The sequence below is a fragment of the Ambystoma mexicanum genome, chromosome 2q, assembly GCF_040938575.1.
Source record: "Ambystoma mexicanum isolate Mex_15411 chromosome 2q, UKY_AmexF1_1, whole genome shotgun sequence".
NCBI classification, from domain to species: domain Eukaryota; kingdom Metazoa; phylum Chordata; class Amphibia; order Caudata; family Ambystomatidae; genus Ambystoma; species Ambystoma mexicanum.
The window spans coordinates 535,194,748-535,214,378 of record NC_090924.1 but is presented as its reverse complement, the minus strand read 5'-3'; the positions used below and the strand labels follow the sequence as shown (position 1 = coordinate 535,214,378).

Here is a 19,631-nt window from a genome sequence, read left to right as displayed (position 1 = left end):
TATAAAAGGCTTGCGGTCGCTCCCAATTTTGTAAGGTATGCCCCATATGTAAGTTTTAAAATATACAGAAGCCCAGTAACATGCAAGGTTTTCACGTTCAATGGTCGAATATCTTGATTCTGTGTCAGCTAGAGATCTCGATTGCAAAAGCTACTGGCACTTCCTGGCTCAAGACCGCCCCCAACCTCGACGCACATGCATCCACTGACAATAGTTTCTGCCGAAGGGTCAAATCTATACAACGTGGGTGCATTTGCAATTCCTTCCTTAAGACCTCTGAAAGCAGTTTCTTCCTCCATACCCCAACTGAATTCCTTTCTCTTCTTAAACAAAGCTCTAAGCAGTTGGCTTTTTACCGCCAGATTCCCCACAAATTTGGAATAAAACCCCATTAACCCTAAGAAGGATTTCAGCTCATCTTTGTTGGTAGGCAATTTCACCACCACAATAGCATTCGCCATTTCCGGGCGTGGAATCATACCCTCTTTGGTGAGCTTATGCCCCAAATACAATACTTGATTTTCACTAAATTGGCACTTGCATAACTTAACCATCAAACCAGCCTTTTCCAGTCTCGTTAATAAATCATACACTCTGGTATCATGTTCACTTTCATTCTTTCCCCCAATTATTATGTCATCCTGAAAACACTTGACTCCTGGTATGGCCCCCAACATATCCTCCATGATCTTTTGAAAACAGCAGATGCCGATGCTTACCAGAAAGGCATCCTTTTAAATTGGTAAGCACCCATCGGGGTGATGAAAGCCGTTAAGGCCTGAGATGAAGTTTGTAGGTCAATCTGGCAATATGCTGATCAAAGAACCAAAGTAGTGCACCATTCCACTTCCGCCATGGTTATTAGCATCTCATTGATCTTAGGTAACGGGTGTCTATTGACCAAAATAGATTTATTGAGGTCCCTTAAGTCCACAAATAGCCTAATACAATCCCAATGTTGAGTGACCACGATTCACTGCTTTCAATGTGTTCTATTATGCCTTGCCCGCACAGACCCCGAAGTTCCTCCCTCACTTTCTCTCTCACACCAAATGGAAGGTTGCGTACTTTGTGCACAGAAGGTATGGCACGGGCAGACAATTCAATCTTATTGCAATATGTGTATGCCATGCCCAAACACCTTCTAGAACCCAATGCCCACCTCTTCAGCAAATTTCTCCGCCCCATTTAGCTCTATTGCTTTGACCTGCATAGGTTTGCCTGGATGTGGTTCAAGGCCCAATTTCCCTTGATGCCACCAACCTAACAAATGATCACCTTTGGCAGCCACGTACATGTTTGCCCTTATGTTTCTGTCACCATAAGCAATGTCACACCACACAAAACCTTTGATATCAATCCTTCCCCCACCATATGCTCTTGGCATAATGTCAGTGTTGTGGAATATATGGTTTTTGTCGCTCCAGATTTCCTTGGATTTACCTTCCAAAAACTATGGTATATGTAGATCCAGAATCGGCTAGTGCTTTGAGCAGACACCCCGCAATTACAATTTTCAGTTCCGGAGGCACATACTCATCCTCATCCTCATCATCATCATTCTCTATACCTCCCACAGTATGTACAATTTTGTTTGCCCACTCACTTCTCCCTTCTCCCACAAATTGAATATCTTTTTCCACCTCCATAATTCTGTTAAATTTACACAACCTAGCGAAATTCCCCATCTTGACAACGTCTACTTTTCACTCTCATGGCTGGGCATTTCTTGAGATTCATGGCGTGTTTCTCAAACCCTGCACCTAGTGTGTTGTCCCTTTTGGTTAACATGTACATATGCATTATTCCCATCAGACAAAATATGTCCACTAGCACCATAACGACCCCTGCCCCTTTTGGTGTGTTACTTTAGATTCATCACTAGCACACAATGTCTTCCTCTATCTACTATAGCTTGTACATTCTGCTTGTTATTCTTAGAATTCACCTGTTTTAAACACATGCAAGTTAATTCTATTCCCATGGCTATTGCCAATGCAACCAGTAAGGGAGGATTCTTTGCCTGCCACAACCTTTCTTGAATTTTAGGGTTAGACATATGCATCATGAGTTGATCTCTTATATACTCACCTTCATTACCTGTAAATTCACATGATGCCAATAGCACTATTAAATCAGCTACAAATGAGTCCACTGCCTTCCCCACTCCGTCTTCTTGAAAAGAACGTATACCACCTCTGTAAGACTATATTGACCCGTCTACCAAACTGTACTTGTAATTTTCTTCATTGCCATTGATTAAAACCCTTCCCCATCACCCCTCCCACCATCAGCTGCACCATCAGCCACAACATCAGGCAATTTTTTGATAATGCATACTGCTTCTGCTCCCAGACAACACATTCATGTTGAATACTTCCTCTCATCCGATTACCTTTCTTCACCCGATGCCACAAAATAAAATGTAAACAAATCTCTCCAATCTTCCCATGGTATTAAGGGTTCCTCAGGTGTAGCCAAAAATGTGGGTGGTGGCTTTAGATTTTGCATGGTGCTATGCTGACTAATAACTGAACAGTTCATAGCACAGTTATACGGATGAGGATAGTCTCCAGGATGAACATAGTTCTCTATTGGCACAAACTCAAGATCCCAGCTCTCTCCAGACAGTGGTTCCCTCCACGACACTTCCAGATGGTGCTGGGATAGTCTCTCACTCCAAGAAAAAAATCACACAGGGGATACAGGTGCTAATAACCTGGATCGATTCCCCCAAAATTAATCCTTGTGTTTCCATTTGTTTTTCTCTACCACAGGGTAAAACTACAATTCAAAGGTATCTTCTTATTGTTCACCTTGAATATACCACTGACCACTCCGACTTTCCTGAATGCTTAATGGATTTCCCAGGAATCCACAATAAACCAAGGAGAAAAATAAATGTCTTCTTTTAATCACCACTGAGGGAGCTGTGGGTGTATTATGTAACTGCCTCCAGAGGAACTGAACATGGATCATTTGAAGCACCACCCACAATAAGCGTGAGGGACGTACACCGGATATCTTTCCTTAAGCCCCTCGTTCTACCATTAGCTCCTGCTTTATGCCTCCTCCTCCGTCTACCTCCCTGCTTCTCCCGCTATGAAGTGATTAGCAGCCCTCAAAGCCTTGGGCTGCCACCTCTTATCGTCTGGCATGCTCCCGCCATATATTACAACTTGCTGTCCCTCAACAGCTGCTCCGAGTTACGGGGAGCCACGGCCCGCAACACCAACGAACTGCATCAAACCCAGCTCACCTCATCAGCGGCAGAGCATGCGCCTTGCGAGTTCCTTGGAGAGCGACTCAATACTCTGGGCCGGACAAAGCCAAACAGGGATGGCAGACAGATCCTAGGATGCGTGCGGTGCTAGCGGGGTATTCCACCTCATCCCATACCTCGTCACCATTCTAATAGTGAACACCTAAAATGAAGTACATTATAAAAGTTTATTGTAATACAAGTCTGTGATAAGGAAAGAACACATTAACAGCTGGGGCCAGCAAGAAAGTGACAGTTGAACTGATAGACTATATATCAAAGCTTTTTATGCGCGACAAAGCTCAGCCAGAGTCATCTCGCGCACCAAAGTATACTACACACACCTCAGTATCCCTTATACAGACCTGCTCCCCCCATATACCCTTTGCTTCCACCAATCGAGTGCCATTGCTTTGATTTCACAGCCCCCTCCCCACTCCAGGGTCCCCTCCTCCCCTTTCGGTGCCCCATGTATCCCCTTGCCACACACCTCTCCCCGTTCCCTCAGCACCACCACCCTCCAAATGTATTTACATGCCCATATGGGTATTATTTCTTCACCTAAGCAAGCAGATGTCAGCAAACTTGACATTTACGGTCAAAGATCCAGTTATATAAAATGTTATGTGGATTGGGGTAGAGGGGGTCCTGCATAGTTATGTTTTTCAACTGGTTTGCTTATCAGTGTACTGTTAATCATGAGCATGCTTGTACTTTCCTGTGCAGCTACTTTTCCACTGATAAACACATGTTCTCATTATTAGAAGGCCAATCCGGTGTGTGCATGGTGTTAAAGTTGGTAACTAGAAGACTCATGCGATTTGCATATCACATTGCCTTCTCTCTGCGCTCTCTCCCCCTCACTGGACTGCTCCTTGCACGCTTGCTCCCTCGCCCCTCCTTGTATGCTCCGTCTCTCTCCCTCTACTTTCGCTGTAACTCTCCTGCACCATTCCCCTTTGTGCCTTACTCTCCCTCTAAACGTAGCACGCAGTAAGATATTCCCTCATGCATCATCCTTCCATCTTCTCCACCTGTCACCTTTTGCTCGCTGCCATTACTTTTTCTCTCATCCTTCCTCTCACATCCTTGCTTTTTCATAACCCTCCCACTCAAACTTTCTCCCTCATTTCATCTTGCTCATCATTAATGGCACCCTCTCGATGGCTTCCTCTTTCTCTATTCCCCTTTTCATTCTCTTGCACATCTGTGTTAGGCAGAATTGCATGCAGTACCCTCTGGGACCACCACACACAATTAGGACTACAAGTGTAAGCCAAACCAACCTTTGGTATAAGTCTGTACCACACAGTTTTTGGCAGCAAGCTGACCAGCCAGGATTATCTCAAAGGCATGGTCTAGTAAAACATTTTATTTAAAAAATAGATAGGCAAAAAAAAAAATACGAGCATTCTCTTTTTTAAAACTTATGTAAAATTTTGAGCTATTCAAGCTCAAAATTCGCAAAAGCAAGCACATGGGCGCGTCCATTTTGTGAAATGGATGCCCTCCTGTGCTGGCTTTTGCGGCTCTTATGAAGGAAAAGCCAGCCAGCTGTAGTAAACAAAAGCTACCGCTGGGTGGCTTTCCCTTCATTAGTGCTGTACGCGGAGGACGGGGACCGGAGACCAGAGCAGGAAAGCTGCAGCTGAATCTCGGTAAGTGCCATTTATTTTTTTTTTAAAAATAAGCACTAGCTGCGTTTTATTTTCTACGTTTTCCGGGCTGGAGGAGCCTGAAAAAATTATAAATAAAACCGCAGCTTTAAAAACGTATTTATGTTTGCGGTCACATTTGAAGCGACCGCAAACATAAATACAACGTTATTGTGTTGGAAAACGCTGCAGTTTTTCTTTCCAAGTTTCTCAGGCTCCTCCGGCTCGGAGGAGCCTGAGAAACAAAGAAAACACGCAGCGTTTTCCAACACAACCGCGTTGTGTTTCTGCCTGCTGTGGCTATCACGTTGGGTCTCCGGTGCTCTTCTGGGGGAGCACCGGAGACCCAAAGTGAAAGCCACAGCAGGCAGAAACACAACGCGGTTGTGTTTACATGCCGCGTAGTGTTTCTGCCTACAGCTGATTTCCCATTTGGGGCTCTCGGGGAGCCCCAAATGGGAAATGCTAAATGCTGCGTTGTTTCTGCCTAAATCTGCTTTCCCATTTGGGGCTCTCGGGCTCCCCGTGGGGAGCCCGAGAGCCCCAAATGGGAAAGCAGATTCAGGCAGAAACAACGCGGTTGTTTTCCGCAATGCTGTGTTGTTTCTGCCTGAATCTGCTTTTCCATTTGGGGCTCTCGGGCTCCCTGTGGAGAGCCCGAGAGCCCCAAATGGGAAAGCAGATTCAGGCAGAAACACAACGCCGTTGTGTTGGAAAACGCTGCGGTTTTTCTTTCCGAGTTTCTCAGGCTCCTCCGAGCACAAAAACGTAGAAAAAAAACTGCAGCTAGTGCTTATTTTTTTAAAAAAAATAAATAGCACTTACCGAGATTCAGCTGCAGCTTTCCTGCTCTGGTCTCCGGTCCCCGTCCTCTGCGTACAGCACTAATGAAGGGAAAGCCACCCAGCGGTAGCTTTTGTTTACTACAGCTGGCTGGCTTTTCCTTCATTAGTGTCGCAAAAGCAAAAGCCAGCACAGGAGGGCATCCATTTCACAAAATGGATGCGCCCATGTGCTTGCTTTTGCGAATTTTGAGCTTGAATAGCTCAAAATTTAAAATTTTACATAGGAAGTTTTAAAATAGATAATGCTGGTATTTTTTTTTATGTTGCCTATCTATTTTTTAAATAACATTTTTTACTAGACCATGCCTTTAAGAGTGAATGTGAGCAGTACAAAAGGTTACACAGAGGTCTTTCAATCACAGTGGTTCAAGTAGACACTTATACTCAAGGTTTCTTGGTAAAAACACGTATTAATTTATTACACAATCATTAAGAAAACATTCACTAGAAGGAAGCAAATTATATACCATTACACTACAATACAAAACTAAGTTTGAGACAGTTTGAACTCTCCTGAAATAGGAGCCAAATGGCAGTTCAGTTACTTAGAAGTGAACAAAAGGCATAAAGGTAAGTAGAATAGATCATATATACTTGTGAAACAGTGCAAATAGTTTCAGTTCACAAGAAGAGTTCAAATCAAGTCAATAGGCCTAGGCCAAAGTCAATGGGCTAGTGTTCGGGATAGGAAAGAACACCAACAGTAAAGTCTTTGGAAAAGTTTTCAGAAGTAGTTTAGGTGAAAAAGAATCATATGTTGGGTCACAAGCTGATTAGGCCTGCTAGTGAGAAAGTTTCATGAACTTTCACAGCGAGAGTGGCGTTCTCTCAATCGGGTTGGCACAGTACCTTAGTATGAAGAAAGAAATGCAACTGGAGTCGTTGGTTCATGGCAGTTCCTGCAGAATTCACTGTTCCTGAGCCTCAGTCGTGGGGACAAGAGGTACGACATCGGGGGACTCCTGCACTGCACGGGATCGTCGGAAAACACAAACAAATGGAGTCACTTCAGTTCCAATAGCTGTAGATTCAAGCACACAAGCTGGTATCCCTCTCCCTGTTTAAGCCTAACCAGCTTTGAGAATGGTATCCAGGCGGCTTATGAGTTGATTGGTTCTACCAACTCAAAGGAAGCAGTCGTCCTTGAAGGGACTTCTCTGTCGAGATGAACTTGGCAATTCGGACCTGCAGCAGGGCTTCACCGGGCAAACAAACAGTCTAGGAGTTGCAGCAGCCGTCCTCTTCCAGCTCTTATTCGGTTCTTTCGTTCCAGTGGTCGACTCTGGTTTCCAGTCCAAGAGACTCACCTTTTAAACAGTTCTCTTCCTTTCATTCCAGCCTAGCTGTCCCTCACCCAGCAGGGTGGCTGTCCTTGCCGGACAGTCAGCCAGCCAATCACGCCAGAGTGCATGTGGACTCTTAGGAGACTAAGCTCAGGGAGTTTTGGGCACCTCCCTCACTTCCTGCCCACCCCAGACACTCAGCCGCCAGAGACGGTCTTCAGTACTGAAGCTCGCCAAAGTCATAAGAACAAAGGGACCAAACCTGGCGCGCAGAGACAAACAGTAGAAGGACCTTTGCAAAAAGAAACGGCGAAAAAAGAAGACCGGGCCCTGTTTAAACAAAAGGGGGCTTAAGGCGCCATCTTGAAAAACATGGCTCCTGTGATTTTTAGCTACTGGTGTTAGCGGTCGGGAAAAAACCATGGTAGTTCATTGTAAATCCACTGCCACCAGCTTTTTCAATAGGAAAGGGTAGCATTTGACTGCTACATGAGTATTTAGACACAGGGGATACCATGTAACCCCTCCAGCACTCCATTTTAAGATTGTGTGTGCTGGGTCTAGGAATTTAGAAAGACTACTAAAGTCAATTTCACTTTACATTCTCTGGGAAATTGTAGTCCATCCCAGAGAAGGTATTTAAACCTTTGGGAAGTCTAGAAGACATCCATGTGTCACTGCACTGAAGGTGCTGTGTAACACACATGAACAGATGATGCCTATGGAGTTATCTAAAACTCCATAATTAAAGTACACAAGTGTAAAACACATCAAAATACATGAAAGAGTGCGAAAAAAGGCTCACGCTCTTTTCAGGTAAAAAAAAAAAAAAATCAAGTCCTCAAAATCCAGCAAAGCTGCTGGGGTTCTCTAAGGTGAAGGGAATTAGCACATTTATGAGAATTCTCCCTAACAATCTGCATCCCTTCTCCTATCCTCCCTTGAAAATGTGCACACTCCTCCTTGTACCCTAGTGCCTCTAAATGCAGCTAGCGAAAGACTGAAACACTCAAATATTAAAAGCAATTCAAAGAAATGGGGGAGGTGCTTGTCCCGACTGGCAATCCTTTCAAAGAGCAGTGGAATTGGGGATAATTAATAAAAAAGAACCCAGAGGATGACCCAGAAGGATTGAGCTCTTGAGAGTTCAGCTGTTGGGCCTCACAGGTGTTGCATTTACCATGGAACTCGACTCAAACATGCCTGAAAACTCACAATCAGTTATAGGCTGAAGATATGGTAGAAAACACTGCTTGGGGCATACCCCCCCAGCCTGACCTAGTGAAATTCTGGATTGGCAGCTCACTGTGGGAGAGAACACATTTCAACCTTTGCAGTCTTCAACGATATGGCTCTTAAATATTTGCATAGTGGGTCCGAATTGGCGGGGTGTGAGATGCTTTGCATCAAGGGCATTTTACAGAAATAAGATTGGTTATTACATGGGGTCTTCAATGTGACCTGCAACACAAATGTGACCCTAATGCAGTCAGTCATAAATGAAAATGTTGGGAGGAGGTTGTGAGAAACCAAATATGGATTTCCCATGAATTAAGCAGATTTGCCTTCTCTTGACACCAGACAACGTAGCACATGCAGCGTCTTTGGCATATGCCTGGTCCCAAGAGTTACAAATTCAAATTGAAGTTGCAGAGTTTATCACCTTGTGGGATCCGATTGAAAAGTTTTCTATTTCCCATGTTCAGATCGGACTAAGACTCTCCAATATGTTGCCTTGGTTGCAAACCTTATCGGTCGCTGTGTCATTTATTTTCGTTATGCCCCAAAATGAGGACATCCAGTGGTGGGGGGAGTGGAAAGAATTTGAAGATTTGTTTCTCATTGTATCCCTCCAGATTGACCTGCATTTTGGCTCTTTGGTGAGGCCATACTGCTAACAAACAAACGAACATTCTGTTTTCACAACGTTGATTTCTGCCATACAAACTATACTGCGTTTATGGAACACTGAAAATGGCCTTGTATCCGGCAACAGTACATTCATCTTTCACTAACTGCAATGGCTAAAAGACTAAGTTCAACTAAAAGACTCTTCCCAAGTAAATTAGATCTGATATGGAATGTATACACTATGTTACTGCAAGAGTGGGAAACATATTGGGGACGTGCCATCGCCACTTATTTAGAGGATAAGCACTTCTTATTTCTAAGTAAGACTATACTTTTTACAATGAGACTTGGGAGGCTCAAGGTCCCGATTGGCTGTATTTGAAAGGTACTTAGTAATTTTTTTAAATTATTATTATTATTATTAGAGTATTTGAGGGCAGACATAGCATTGGGAAGCAGCAAAGCGCTTTACAAATCATAGGGCAAGAGTCAGCAACCTGGGACTCTCCAGATGCTTTAGACTACAACTCCCATGATCGCTTACCATGGAGTAAGCTGGCTAATGCAGATGGAAATTGTATTCCAAAACATCTGGAGAATCAAAAGTTGAAGAACCCCGTTATGGGGCAAGAGGGAGGTCACAGTGATGGAAGCAGAGACACAAGGTAGCGGAGAGCTAACGGGGGAGGACGGGCAATTTGGCAGCAAGCGATCGACAAGCAACCAAGACAACGGTACAGTCTTGTGGAGGATGCGTGGGTCTGCGTGTTAGCATGTTGCTTAAGAAGAGTGATATTTCATTAGCGGGAAATAATCAACAAGGTGTTAAAATGATTGAAGAACATTTTAGTGTACTATACATGAATGCAACCGCCTGGAACATGTAATGATTCTGCAAGCACGCTCATGTAGTGTAAGCTGTTCTTTGACTTGAATGCTGGTTGTATTCTTCTGAATCTTTAAAGGGAATAAAATATATAAAAAGCAAACAAAAAGAAAATGATGTAGGGGAGTTCCCTTTTAACAACAGAAGGAACATAATGGTACAAGTGATCACTGCTGAAAATAATGGATCAAGAAATGTGCATATACCTTCCATCAGTATGACCATGATGCAGGCTGCCACGCCTGTCCCTACCAAAAGAATTAGGAACAAGCCAACTGGAATGGCCGACATCACAACAAACACCAACAGTGACAAAGAGACAAATGGATGTTCCTCCAAGTATTGCCCAACGGGAGAGCTCATGAACGCTACAACCTGTAAAAAAGAATAAGGAAACCGGAATCAGACAAGAACATGCAAGATGAGCACAACTATATTTCCAAGCAAAATGGGTTACTAAATTAACCAACAGTTCTTCATTTTGGCCACCCTTCCATAAATCTACACTATTCCCAAATGCGGAGGTGTGAGAAAGAATCGGAAAACATTCCAGCAAGGAACATTATTTTCGTATTCACTCTTAAGGTGTAGACATTTATAGGGTAATTCATAGATTTCAGCGCAGAGGCAGCGCACGCGAGCAGTGCAGAGAGGTAGCGTGCGCCAGTGTGCGCAAGCCGTGTGCGCTAAACAGCATTCTGGAATATCAAAGCCATTTTGAGCGCTGGCGCAGAGAACATCCCGCAGCGCCAGTTACGCCCCCCAAAAAACACCCCTTGCGTAAGGATAAGGCATTGGAATTCCCCAATGCAGCGCGAAGGGCTGCGCTAACCCTGCACCAGTTCACAGGGCTGGTACAGTGCATTTGGGGGGTGCGTGGGAAGTTTCACATGTGATAGGGCTTGGGCGAGCGGGGTACGTGTATTTTGGGGGTGCACGGGAAGTAATACATGCGATAGGCCTTGGGCGAGCGGGGTACGTGTATAACGGGGGTGCGCGGGAAGTAATACACCCGATAGGCCTTGTGCGAGCGGGGTACGTGTATTCTGAGGGGTGCGAGGGAAGTTTAACACGCGATAGGCCTTGGGCGAGCGGGTACATGTATTCTGAGGGGTGCGTGGGAAGTTTCACACGCGATAGGCCTTGGGCGAGCAGGGTATGTGTATTTTTGGGGTGCACGGGAAGTTATACATGCGATAGGCCTTGTGCGAGGGGGTACGTGTATTCTGAGGGGTGCGCAGGAAGTTTCACACGCGATAGGGCTTTTGCGAGCGGGGTACGTGTATTTCTGGGGGTGCGGGGGAGTTGCACACGCAAATTGGCAGTGTGGTTCCTCCCAGGTGTGCCCTCTCCTCCCTCCCCAGACCCCGCAGGCAGCCCATCCACCTAGGCCATGCCCCGCAGGTAGCCCATCCACCCTGGGCATGCCCCCCCAGCCAGCCCACATGTCACCATGCACCAGTGAGCACCCACACCCACCCGGCAGTGAGCGGCACCTGCCAGCAGGCCCCAACTCATGTCCCCCCCCCCACATGTCATCTTGATCCACAATCATGGCCCTCATGGCCACCCAAATCCCACCGCACGCCACCCCTGCCCAAAGAACCAACCAAGTATTACATCCACCCCACATTGAAATGCCCATTACATGATACAACCCAAATGGCATGTAGGTACATCGACAGACAGACAGTGAATGTGAAAACCCACATCGTGACATGCATGAAACCAATGAGAGAATACCACACATTGAAGTATGAAACAAAAATGTATTCAACACAAAATGAAGGGAATCAAATGAAAACACACAATAATGGAAATAAGAAATAAAATGCAGCATGTCCCAAAATGGAAAAAAATATGAAATCAGAATCCAAATGAAAATGTGCCCAAAGTCTCCGTCCAACAAAGCAAATCCAAAGGGAAAGAAATAATTAAAATCCACTGCTCCATGGTGGAAAAAAAAAGATAAATCCACTGTTCAACTATATACAAATAACAAATCCTGGGTCCATGAGCCCAACCATTGAAATCAAACCTACAAAAAAAACGACCTAATAAATAACTGTCTACAAAAAGGTGGGGCAAAGTCCAAGCGCTGCAAATGAAAGAAAAACAAATGAATCCTAACACTAACTAACTGTATACAATGGCGGCGGGCAAGTCGTACGGCTCACTTGCCGATTTCCCGGGCCAGGGCATCATCGAACTCCTGTTCTATGTCCTGGAGGTGGGCCTGTTCCATGGCCCCGAGGTTTCGCATGGATAACGCCATGTCCAACTCCAACTCCCTGCGAATTGCCTCAAGGCACTCGGCCCGCCTCAGTGCCGTGCACATGGAGTTCTCCGCTCTGACCATAGTGAGCCGTGCCTCTTCCGCCCGCCGCCACTCCGCATCCATGTGCTGGCCCAACCGCTGCCACACGGAAGACACTCCCAATCCAGGGTCCTCCTGCCCTCCGGCCGATGCCTGCCCCTCTGATGTTGATGGCCCTGAGCAACCTCATCGCTCCCACCTTGAGCCTGCTGCTGCTGTGCCTGTGCCCTGCCTCTTGATGCCTGCATGTCCTCCTCCTGCTGGGGTGCAGTTGTTGGTGTGGCCACCCCTGCTGTACCTCCGACTCCGGACTGTGGCAGGGATGTGTCCTCCACCAGCCTGGCCACTGGGTCAGAGGCAGCTCCACAGGGTGTCCAGGTGATACATGGGCCGGAAGATGGCACAGAGGACGACTGACGCATAAGGGGTTCAGGTGAGGAGGGGGCCGGTACAAGGTCCAGCAGACGGAGGAATCCAGCACTGGTGACCCGTCCTAGTAGGTCGACGCGGTCAACGAGGCATCCGAGATAACGTGCAGTGTCTTCACAAAAACACTGCAGGTCATCCCGCATGCCCCGTTGACGCAACGCTACCCCAGCCAGGACAGGCTCAACCCAGTCCCAGATTGCCCCTTCTGCAGGGAAAGGAAGGCCAGTTGTTGTGCGCTCATCCACTCCCTGAGAAAGGGTCTGGACGTAGGCATCCCTGCTGGTGCGGGATGATGCAGTCACAGGATCGGGGACAGGATTACACACAGGCACCTGCGCGGCGGCCTGTGCTTCCTCTTGTCCCTGCCCCTGGACTGCACCACTAGCACCAGTGGAATCCCCCCCTCCAGACCCTGTGTGTGTCCCTTCCACGGCATCCTCAACCAAACTCCCCCACCAACCTGGATGACTCCGTGCCATCTTCCTCCATCAGACCCTGTGGGGTCTCAGCTGTCCCTTCTGCTGCCGAGGAGTCCACCTCCAACCTCCACCTCTTGGACCTACCCTCGGCAGCTGCGGCCACGGACGTGACACCAGACTCCTCACTCCCCGATGAGATGACAACATGGGAGGAGGGCCGGGCCTTGCGTCTCCGGCTGGCGGTGCGATTCCTGCCGCTTTGTTCCACAGCACCGTCTCCGCCCTCTTCATCAGTTGACGCTGCAGACAGGGAGAGATAGAACACAGGCATCAGGGCACTGTACAATGGTCTGATAAACAGTTGTACATGAGTGGCAGTGTCAAACTCCAGACATGGCATCACACTCCCCAACACACATGTCATTTCAACTCACACACATGAGCACATCAACAGGAATGTTGCACCAGGCAGCACCATCCATACACAAACAGCATGAGCAGCCGGAGGTGAGCCTCACCTCACATGCAACACGAGGAGTGCAGAACACATGCACACACACAACCAGACATACATGCATCTGTACATCTCCACCACCTGTCGCAGTGATGAGATCGCCATCCATGTCACATCTGGCAATCAGCCTCCTACATGTCAGTATCACATGCATCCATGGTGTATCACAGTTGCACATTTGTCAAATAAACACACACACGTACATAGTGCAGATACATGCAGGTGGAACCACCATCTATGTGTGACACCACAACCATGCCAGTGTACATACACAGAAATGTAAAAATGTGTGCACCCACACCTGCATTTGGCCAGCATGCTTACCAACACATACACCATCAATGTGTCTCACACATGAGAGGACTCACATGGGGCAGGCTCATTTCCCTGCACATACACATGCCTACATGGCCCTACACAGACATATGTACAACCTGCACACTCCTGCCACACCTCAACATGCATAGCGTCCAATCTGTACGCATGAACACTTACCGCTCGACTCCAGACGGGTCTGCCTCTCAAGGACCTGGAGGTGGAGCGCTGGGCGAATACATTCCAGGACCCTCATCTGGTTGTTGGTTAGGCGGACCCAGCACCCCTCGGCATCTGCTGCCTTCAAGAGGCGCCGGGCCTTGTTGGAGGGTCCCGGACCTGAAGTGCTCCCAGCGCTTCCAGACGTGTTGAAGGTCACGGACTGCCACCCCCTCCACATTGATGGCAGTCACGATGTCCATCCAGAGCCTCTTCCGCCCTTCATTGTCGGCGCGCAAACTTCCAAAGAGGGCATCATACTGCTCCAGGACTTGCTCCACCAGGATACCAACTTCACTGCCACTGAAGCTGGTAGCCCTCTGCCTCTCTGGCCGGGGGTTGCCAGTGGTGCCAGATGTTGTTGTATCTGACATGACAACCCCAGAGGTAGGTGTGGGTGGGCAACTGGGTCCTGGGGCTGGGCTGTGGAGCGATTGAATACCAGTCTGGAGTCTTCTGTTCCAGCAGGGGTGGTCACAGCAACTGCACCCCTGCAGATGGCTGACGTGCAGGCAGCAGGCATATGGGCAGCAGGCAGGCAGCAGCAGACGGCAGGTGGGAGCGTGCTCGGGGCTCTGGGGGGCAGGAAAATGGCCTTCTGGGCAATAGCTTGGTCTTGTGTGTTGTTGCGGGGCCAGCTTGATACGGAGTGATTTGGCACGTGAAAAAACTGCACTGTAATTTGAGGAAAGGCCCTTAGCCCGTAAGCGTGTCTGACGTGATGCGCAAGACCGTTTCCCTCAACACGGGTGCATGTTGATCGTGTGCAAAAACTGCACATCCGGGTGTCACTGCGTGCAATTGGAGGAAAGGGCCTTAGCGCGTATGCGCGTAAGTGATGTTGCACGTGTGGGCTGGCTTAAAGGGTACGTGTAGGACGACATTTTCTTGTATGTGCTTTTTGTTGCAAGCGGGTGATTCTTGTACTTCTTGTCGGTACACACGCGATAACTTCACAACGGTTCCAGTTCGTACTCCCTGTTTACTCAGACAGCATTCAATTCTTTTTTTTTTGGCGGGGGTGTTTCCAACGCGCACATGCGTGTCTTTTTCACGTTCTTTTTCCAGGCAGACTGTGAGTGACGCACGTATTTTCCAACTGTGGTTGCCCCCGTGTGTTGTGCACCCATTCAGAGGTCATTGTAGGCTGCATGTACCATGCGTATGCTTATTTTTGCGTTTCTGGGGGCCACAGCGTAGTGCGGGTTCATTTTGCCACGCACGTGGTCTACCAGGGGTTGCATGCACGTTAAATATTGTTTTTGGGGTGGGGGCGCTGCTGCGCAACAAGATGGCCGCATAGCCGAGGAGCTCCGCTCCGGCATGAATCCTTGTAAACACTTTCACCCGGATCCAGAGTGCGTCGAACCCCCTAAATAACTGGGCTGCCTCTCGCCATATCCGGACTCCTGTGGGGAAAATCCCGGCTGAAATCGGACATTGTGAGCCCACGAATGAGTGAGGGCTGCGGGCTCGCTCGCCTGGGCCGCCACGCAGCTCCACGGACTGCTGCGTGAGAGCCGCGGCTGGGACCGCCCCTGTACTCCTGTCCTGAGGCCCTTGTGGACGTGAACAGGCACCCGCTGAGCTGCGGCCCAACTTCCCGGACCCGATCCTTCGGTGCGAGACGAGACGGTGGACCCCTGGCGCTGCCCTGGAGCCGGAAAGGGCGAGCGGAGACTGCGCTGCCCCACAGGAACGTGGTTGGGCAGGCGCCGACGTGGCGATCTTCGAGCCCTGGTGGGTTGTCGGGTCTGGCCCTGCGCCGCTACGTGGGAGAGCAGTAAAACAAACATACTGAGGGACATCCTTGAACCGCCGATACTCTGCGCGGCGTCGTTGGGCCCTCCGGCTAACACACCCGCCACTTATGGACGAAACATTTGGCTGGGAGAGGGCCCTTCGTGGAGCTTGCCCTGCCCCCACGTTGTGAAGGAAGTGCTGGGGAGATCCTCCTGTAACGCACACCAGCGCTGGCTGGGAAGCAACCTGTTTATTACTGACCTGCACATAGTTTGTTACTTTCCTGCATTGGAGCTGGGCATTGTCATCCTTCGTGTACACTTGGGGAGACAAAGTGCGTCTGATATAATATGGCGGGCCCCTGGACGACCCATGGTGGATGTGATCAGAGCCCTCTGATTCACTGCGGGCCCCCCCGCGGGTCAGCCCTCGATCCCGTTGCTGCTCCACACCAGTGCCATTAGACAAATCTCCTACTGCGACACGCTGAGGCACGAACTCCAGACTCCCTCATATCCCACATTATGCCCAGCAAGAACTTAAATAAGAACAGAAGGACCGGCCCTATGGATTCGTTCACCAGTTCGCAGACACCCCCTGTAAGTCCGGATACGCCGCCCCCCACCGCATCCGTACTGTCGGAAGACTCCAAGTTCGACCACCTACTCACCACAGTACAGAGCGGATTCCTGGCCATAAATGTCAAGCTCGATGACATCGTATCCACAATTGGCTCACTGAAGACCCGAGTAGACAAGGAAAGTGCCAGGATCACCGAAGTAGAGGGTAGAATTGGTTTGAACGAGGACTCCACCCGCCAAAACACCCAGGACATTACCCACCTGAAGGGGGAAATGGACAAACTCCGTAGCAAATGCGACGATTTGGAGTCTCGTTCCAGGCGGAACAATATCCGCATTGTCGGCCTTTCAGAATCGTTCTGCAGGGGCCCAATGGAGCTTCGGATCGAGGACTTGCTGAAATCCCTCCTTGGGGAAGAGGCCTTTTCATCTCAATTTCTGGTAGAGAGGGCCCATCGCTCTCTCGCCCCACCGCCTAGACCTGGGGCCCCACCCCGTACTGTTATAGCCAAACTGTTAAACTACAGGGACAGGGACGCTGTCCTACGACTGGCTAGGGAGAAAGGTCCCCTAAGAATTGGAAATGATCACATCCATATTTACCCGGACTTTTCAGCAGGGGTCCAGACTCAAAGACGGTCCTACGAAATAATTAAACGTCAACTGCGACAAGTCCCCTATGCCCTTCTGTACCCTGCTAAACTCCGAATACAGCATGGCGGAAGAGCGCACTTCTTCGAATCCCCTGCAGCCGCCCTGTCCTACATGGAAGCTTCGATACCCCTTCCGCCAGGGAGGCAGGGTGCCGACCAGGATGGCCTGCATCAACCGGTGTAGCCTGAATACTCATCTTACAACGTGCGGCCAGATAATTTGGGGGACAAGTGAACTGCCGACGGCAATGGAATCGAGGGGGGTGGAGACGCACCTCTGCCTTCGATCCTTGAATGTAGCCGGATGTGTTGCTGCGCACGACCCCTTTCTTTGGGTTCTCCCACAAGTTAGTAATAAGAAAAGGGATCATCATCAAGTTGGGTTTGATGTGGGAGGGGGTGGGTTATGGCGATATGGGTTGCCACCTGGTTCTAGAGGCCGCGGTTGATGCCTCAAGATGCCCCTGTTGGGCACTCGACACAAAGCTTCTCTTAGCTGGTTATCGGTTACTTTTGGTTAAAATTGCACTCACTGGCTCGCTCGCTGTCCCATGTTATCACTATGAATACAAATGGCACAAACCACTAGAACACCCCAGGGGCTACGATTGAAACTAATCACGTGGAACATTCGAGGGTTTAACAACAGAGCAAAGGCTAGTAAGGTGGGCGCATACATTAATAGACATCATCCGCATATTGTAATGCTCCAGGAAGCCCACACACACGAAAAAATACTTAGGCAATGGGGTGGCAATAGACATTACACAGAATATTCCTCTCAGAGTAGAGGGGTCATCACACTGATACACCCCTCCTTGGAGTTCTCCACCGAAAAATGCAGGATAGATCCACAGGGAAGATATGTGGTGGTCTGGGGTAGCTTGGCTGGGATAAAACTCATTTTGATAAACACATATGGCCCAAATATGATGATCCGCAGTTCTATATACAGCTTCTTACAACGATAGGCCTTACAACTAACGCCTGGGTCCTTTGGGGAGGAGATCTAAACACCATTCTCGATACTACATTGGATAGGTCCTCCAGCAGGCCTAGAGCTCTCACTAAAGCGGCAAATGTTATTCGACATGCCCTCGAAGAGTTCACCCTCTCTGATGCCTGGAGGGGTATACATCCCACTGAGAGGAAGTACTCATTTTACTCCTCAGTGCATGACACTGAATCTAGAATAGACTATTGGCTAATTTCGTCCCCTCTGGTCAATTACACGGAACAATGCGAAATCCTTCCCCGTACGCTCTCGGACCACTCCCCGGTCACCTTGGCCATACTGTTCCCTGGCACAGATCGCCCAACACAAAGATGGAGGATGTCCCCCAACATATTAAAAGACCCGAATGTCGTGGAAACTCTCCACACTGACAGAGGAATTTTTCCAATTGAACAATGGCTCTGTAGACAGCTGGGCGATCTTATGGGAAACATTTAAGGTCTGGGTGAGGGGCATTCTGATGTCCAAGACGACTGGTCTCCTTAAAGCCGTGAGAAACGAACTGGACATCACAGAATCGCGCTTGCAGACACTCGAAACTGAATATAGTATGACACACGACAGGCATATCCTGTCTGACATCAGCGCACATCTCCAAACGTTCAACGATCTGGCGACCAGGGAGCAACAGTACATGGCCACTCCCATCAGAGCACGCAGATATGGGGAGGGTAACAGAGCAGGTCACCTCCTAGCCCGTATGCTCCGCTATGAACGCTCCCATACCCCAATTGCGAGCATCTTGACAGAGGGAGGTGCAGTTGTCAGTGGCGAGAAAGAGATAAATGACGAATTCTCACGCTACTATGCTGACCTATATTACAATCATGATAGTAGTACACAAGAAGAAATACGTATATACCTGAGTAAAATTGATCTCCCTAAATTAAACTTGGAAGATAACCAAATCCTTGAGCAGCCTATAACCTGTGATGAAATAACTGAAGCAATTAAATCACTGACTTCAGGTAAAACCCCGGGCCTGGATGGGATAGGTGCTGAGTTATACAAATCCTTCTCAACGATCCTTGCTCCTGTCCTCACCCGCATATGGGAAGAGGCCATCGTGGTTGGCTCGCTCCCAGAATCAATGACAGACGCTGTCATCACAGTACTCCTGAAACCTAGACGTCCAGCCCATGATCGTTCCTCTTATCCCTGTCATTGATAAACACGGACGCCAAAGTCTACGCAAAGGTTCTTGCTAATAGACTGCTTCCTAAAATGGCTACGCTGGTTCATCCCGACCAATGTGGTTTTATACCCACTAGATCCACGGCACTAAACTTGCGTAGACTGTTTTGCATTCTAGCACAGATTAAACCACAAGCGCAGGCTGTAGCAATATCCCTAGATGCAGAAAAAGCGTTCGATTCAGTTTCTTGGGTGTATATGTTTGAGGTTCTCCATAAATTTGGATTCGGCCCTTACTTAACCAGTTGTATTGGGCTCCTGTACGCGTCACCCAAAGCCAGGGTATTGACCAACCGAACACTGTCTAACCAAATCTCACTACACAGAGGGACAAGACAGGGTTGTCCCTTCTCCCCTATACTATTTGCTCTAACAATTGAACTGGTGGCGGCAGCAGTTAGGGCAGTACAGGAATCCAGAGGCATATATATGTCAGGGGCGTACCAAGCC

At 48.4% G+C, this 19,631-nt stretch overlaps 1 protein-coding gene across 3 annotated transcripts in view; it reads right to left on the bottom strand.

Annotated features, from left to right (window-relative positions):
- Positions 1 to 19,631, bottom strand: part of LDAF1 (lipid droplet assembly factor 1) — a 263,824-nt gene that overhangs the window by 44,120 nt on the left and 200,073 nt on the right. For all 3 annotated transcript variants that reach the window (XM_069647674.1, XM_069647673.1, XM_069647672.1), the window contains one exon: positions 9,989 to 10,157. In XM_069647674.1, the coding sequence (XP_069503775.1) occupies positions 9,989 to 10,157 (169 nt within the window). The remainder of the gene's footprint in view (positions 1 to 9,988; positions 10,158 to 19,631) is intronic.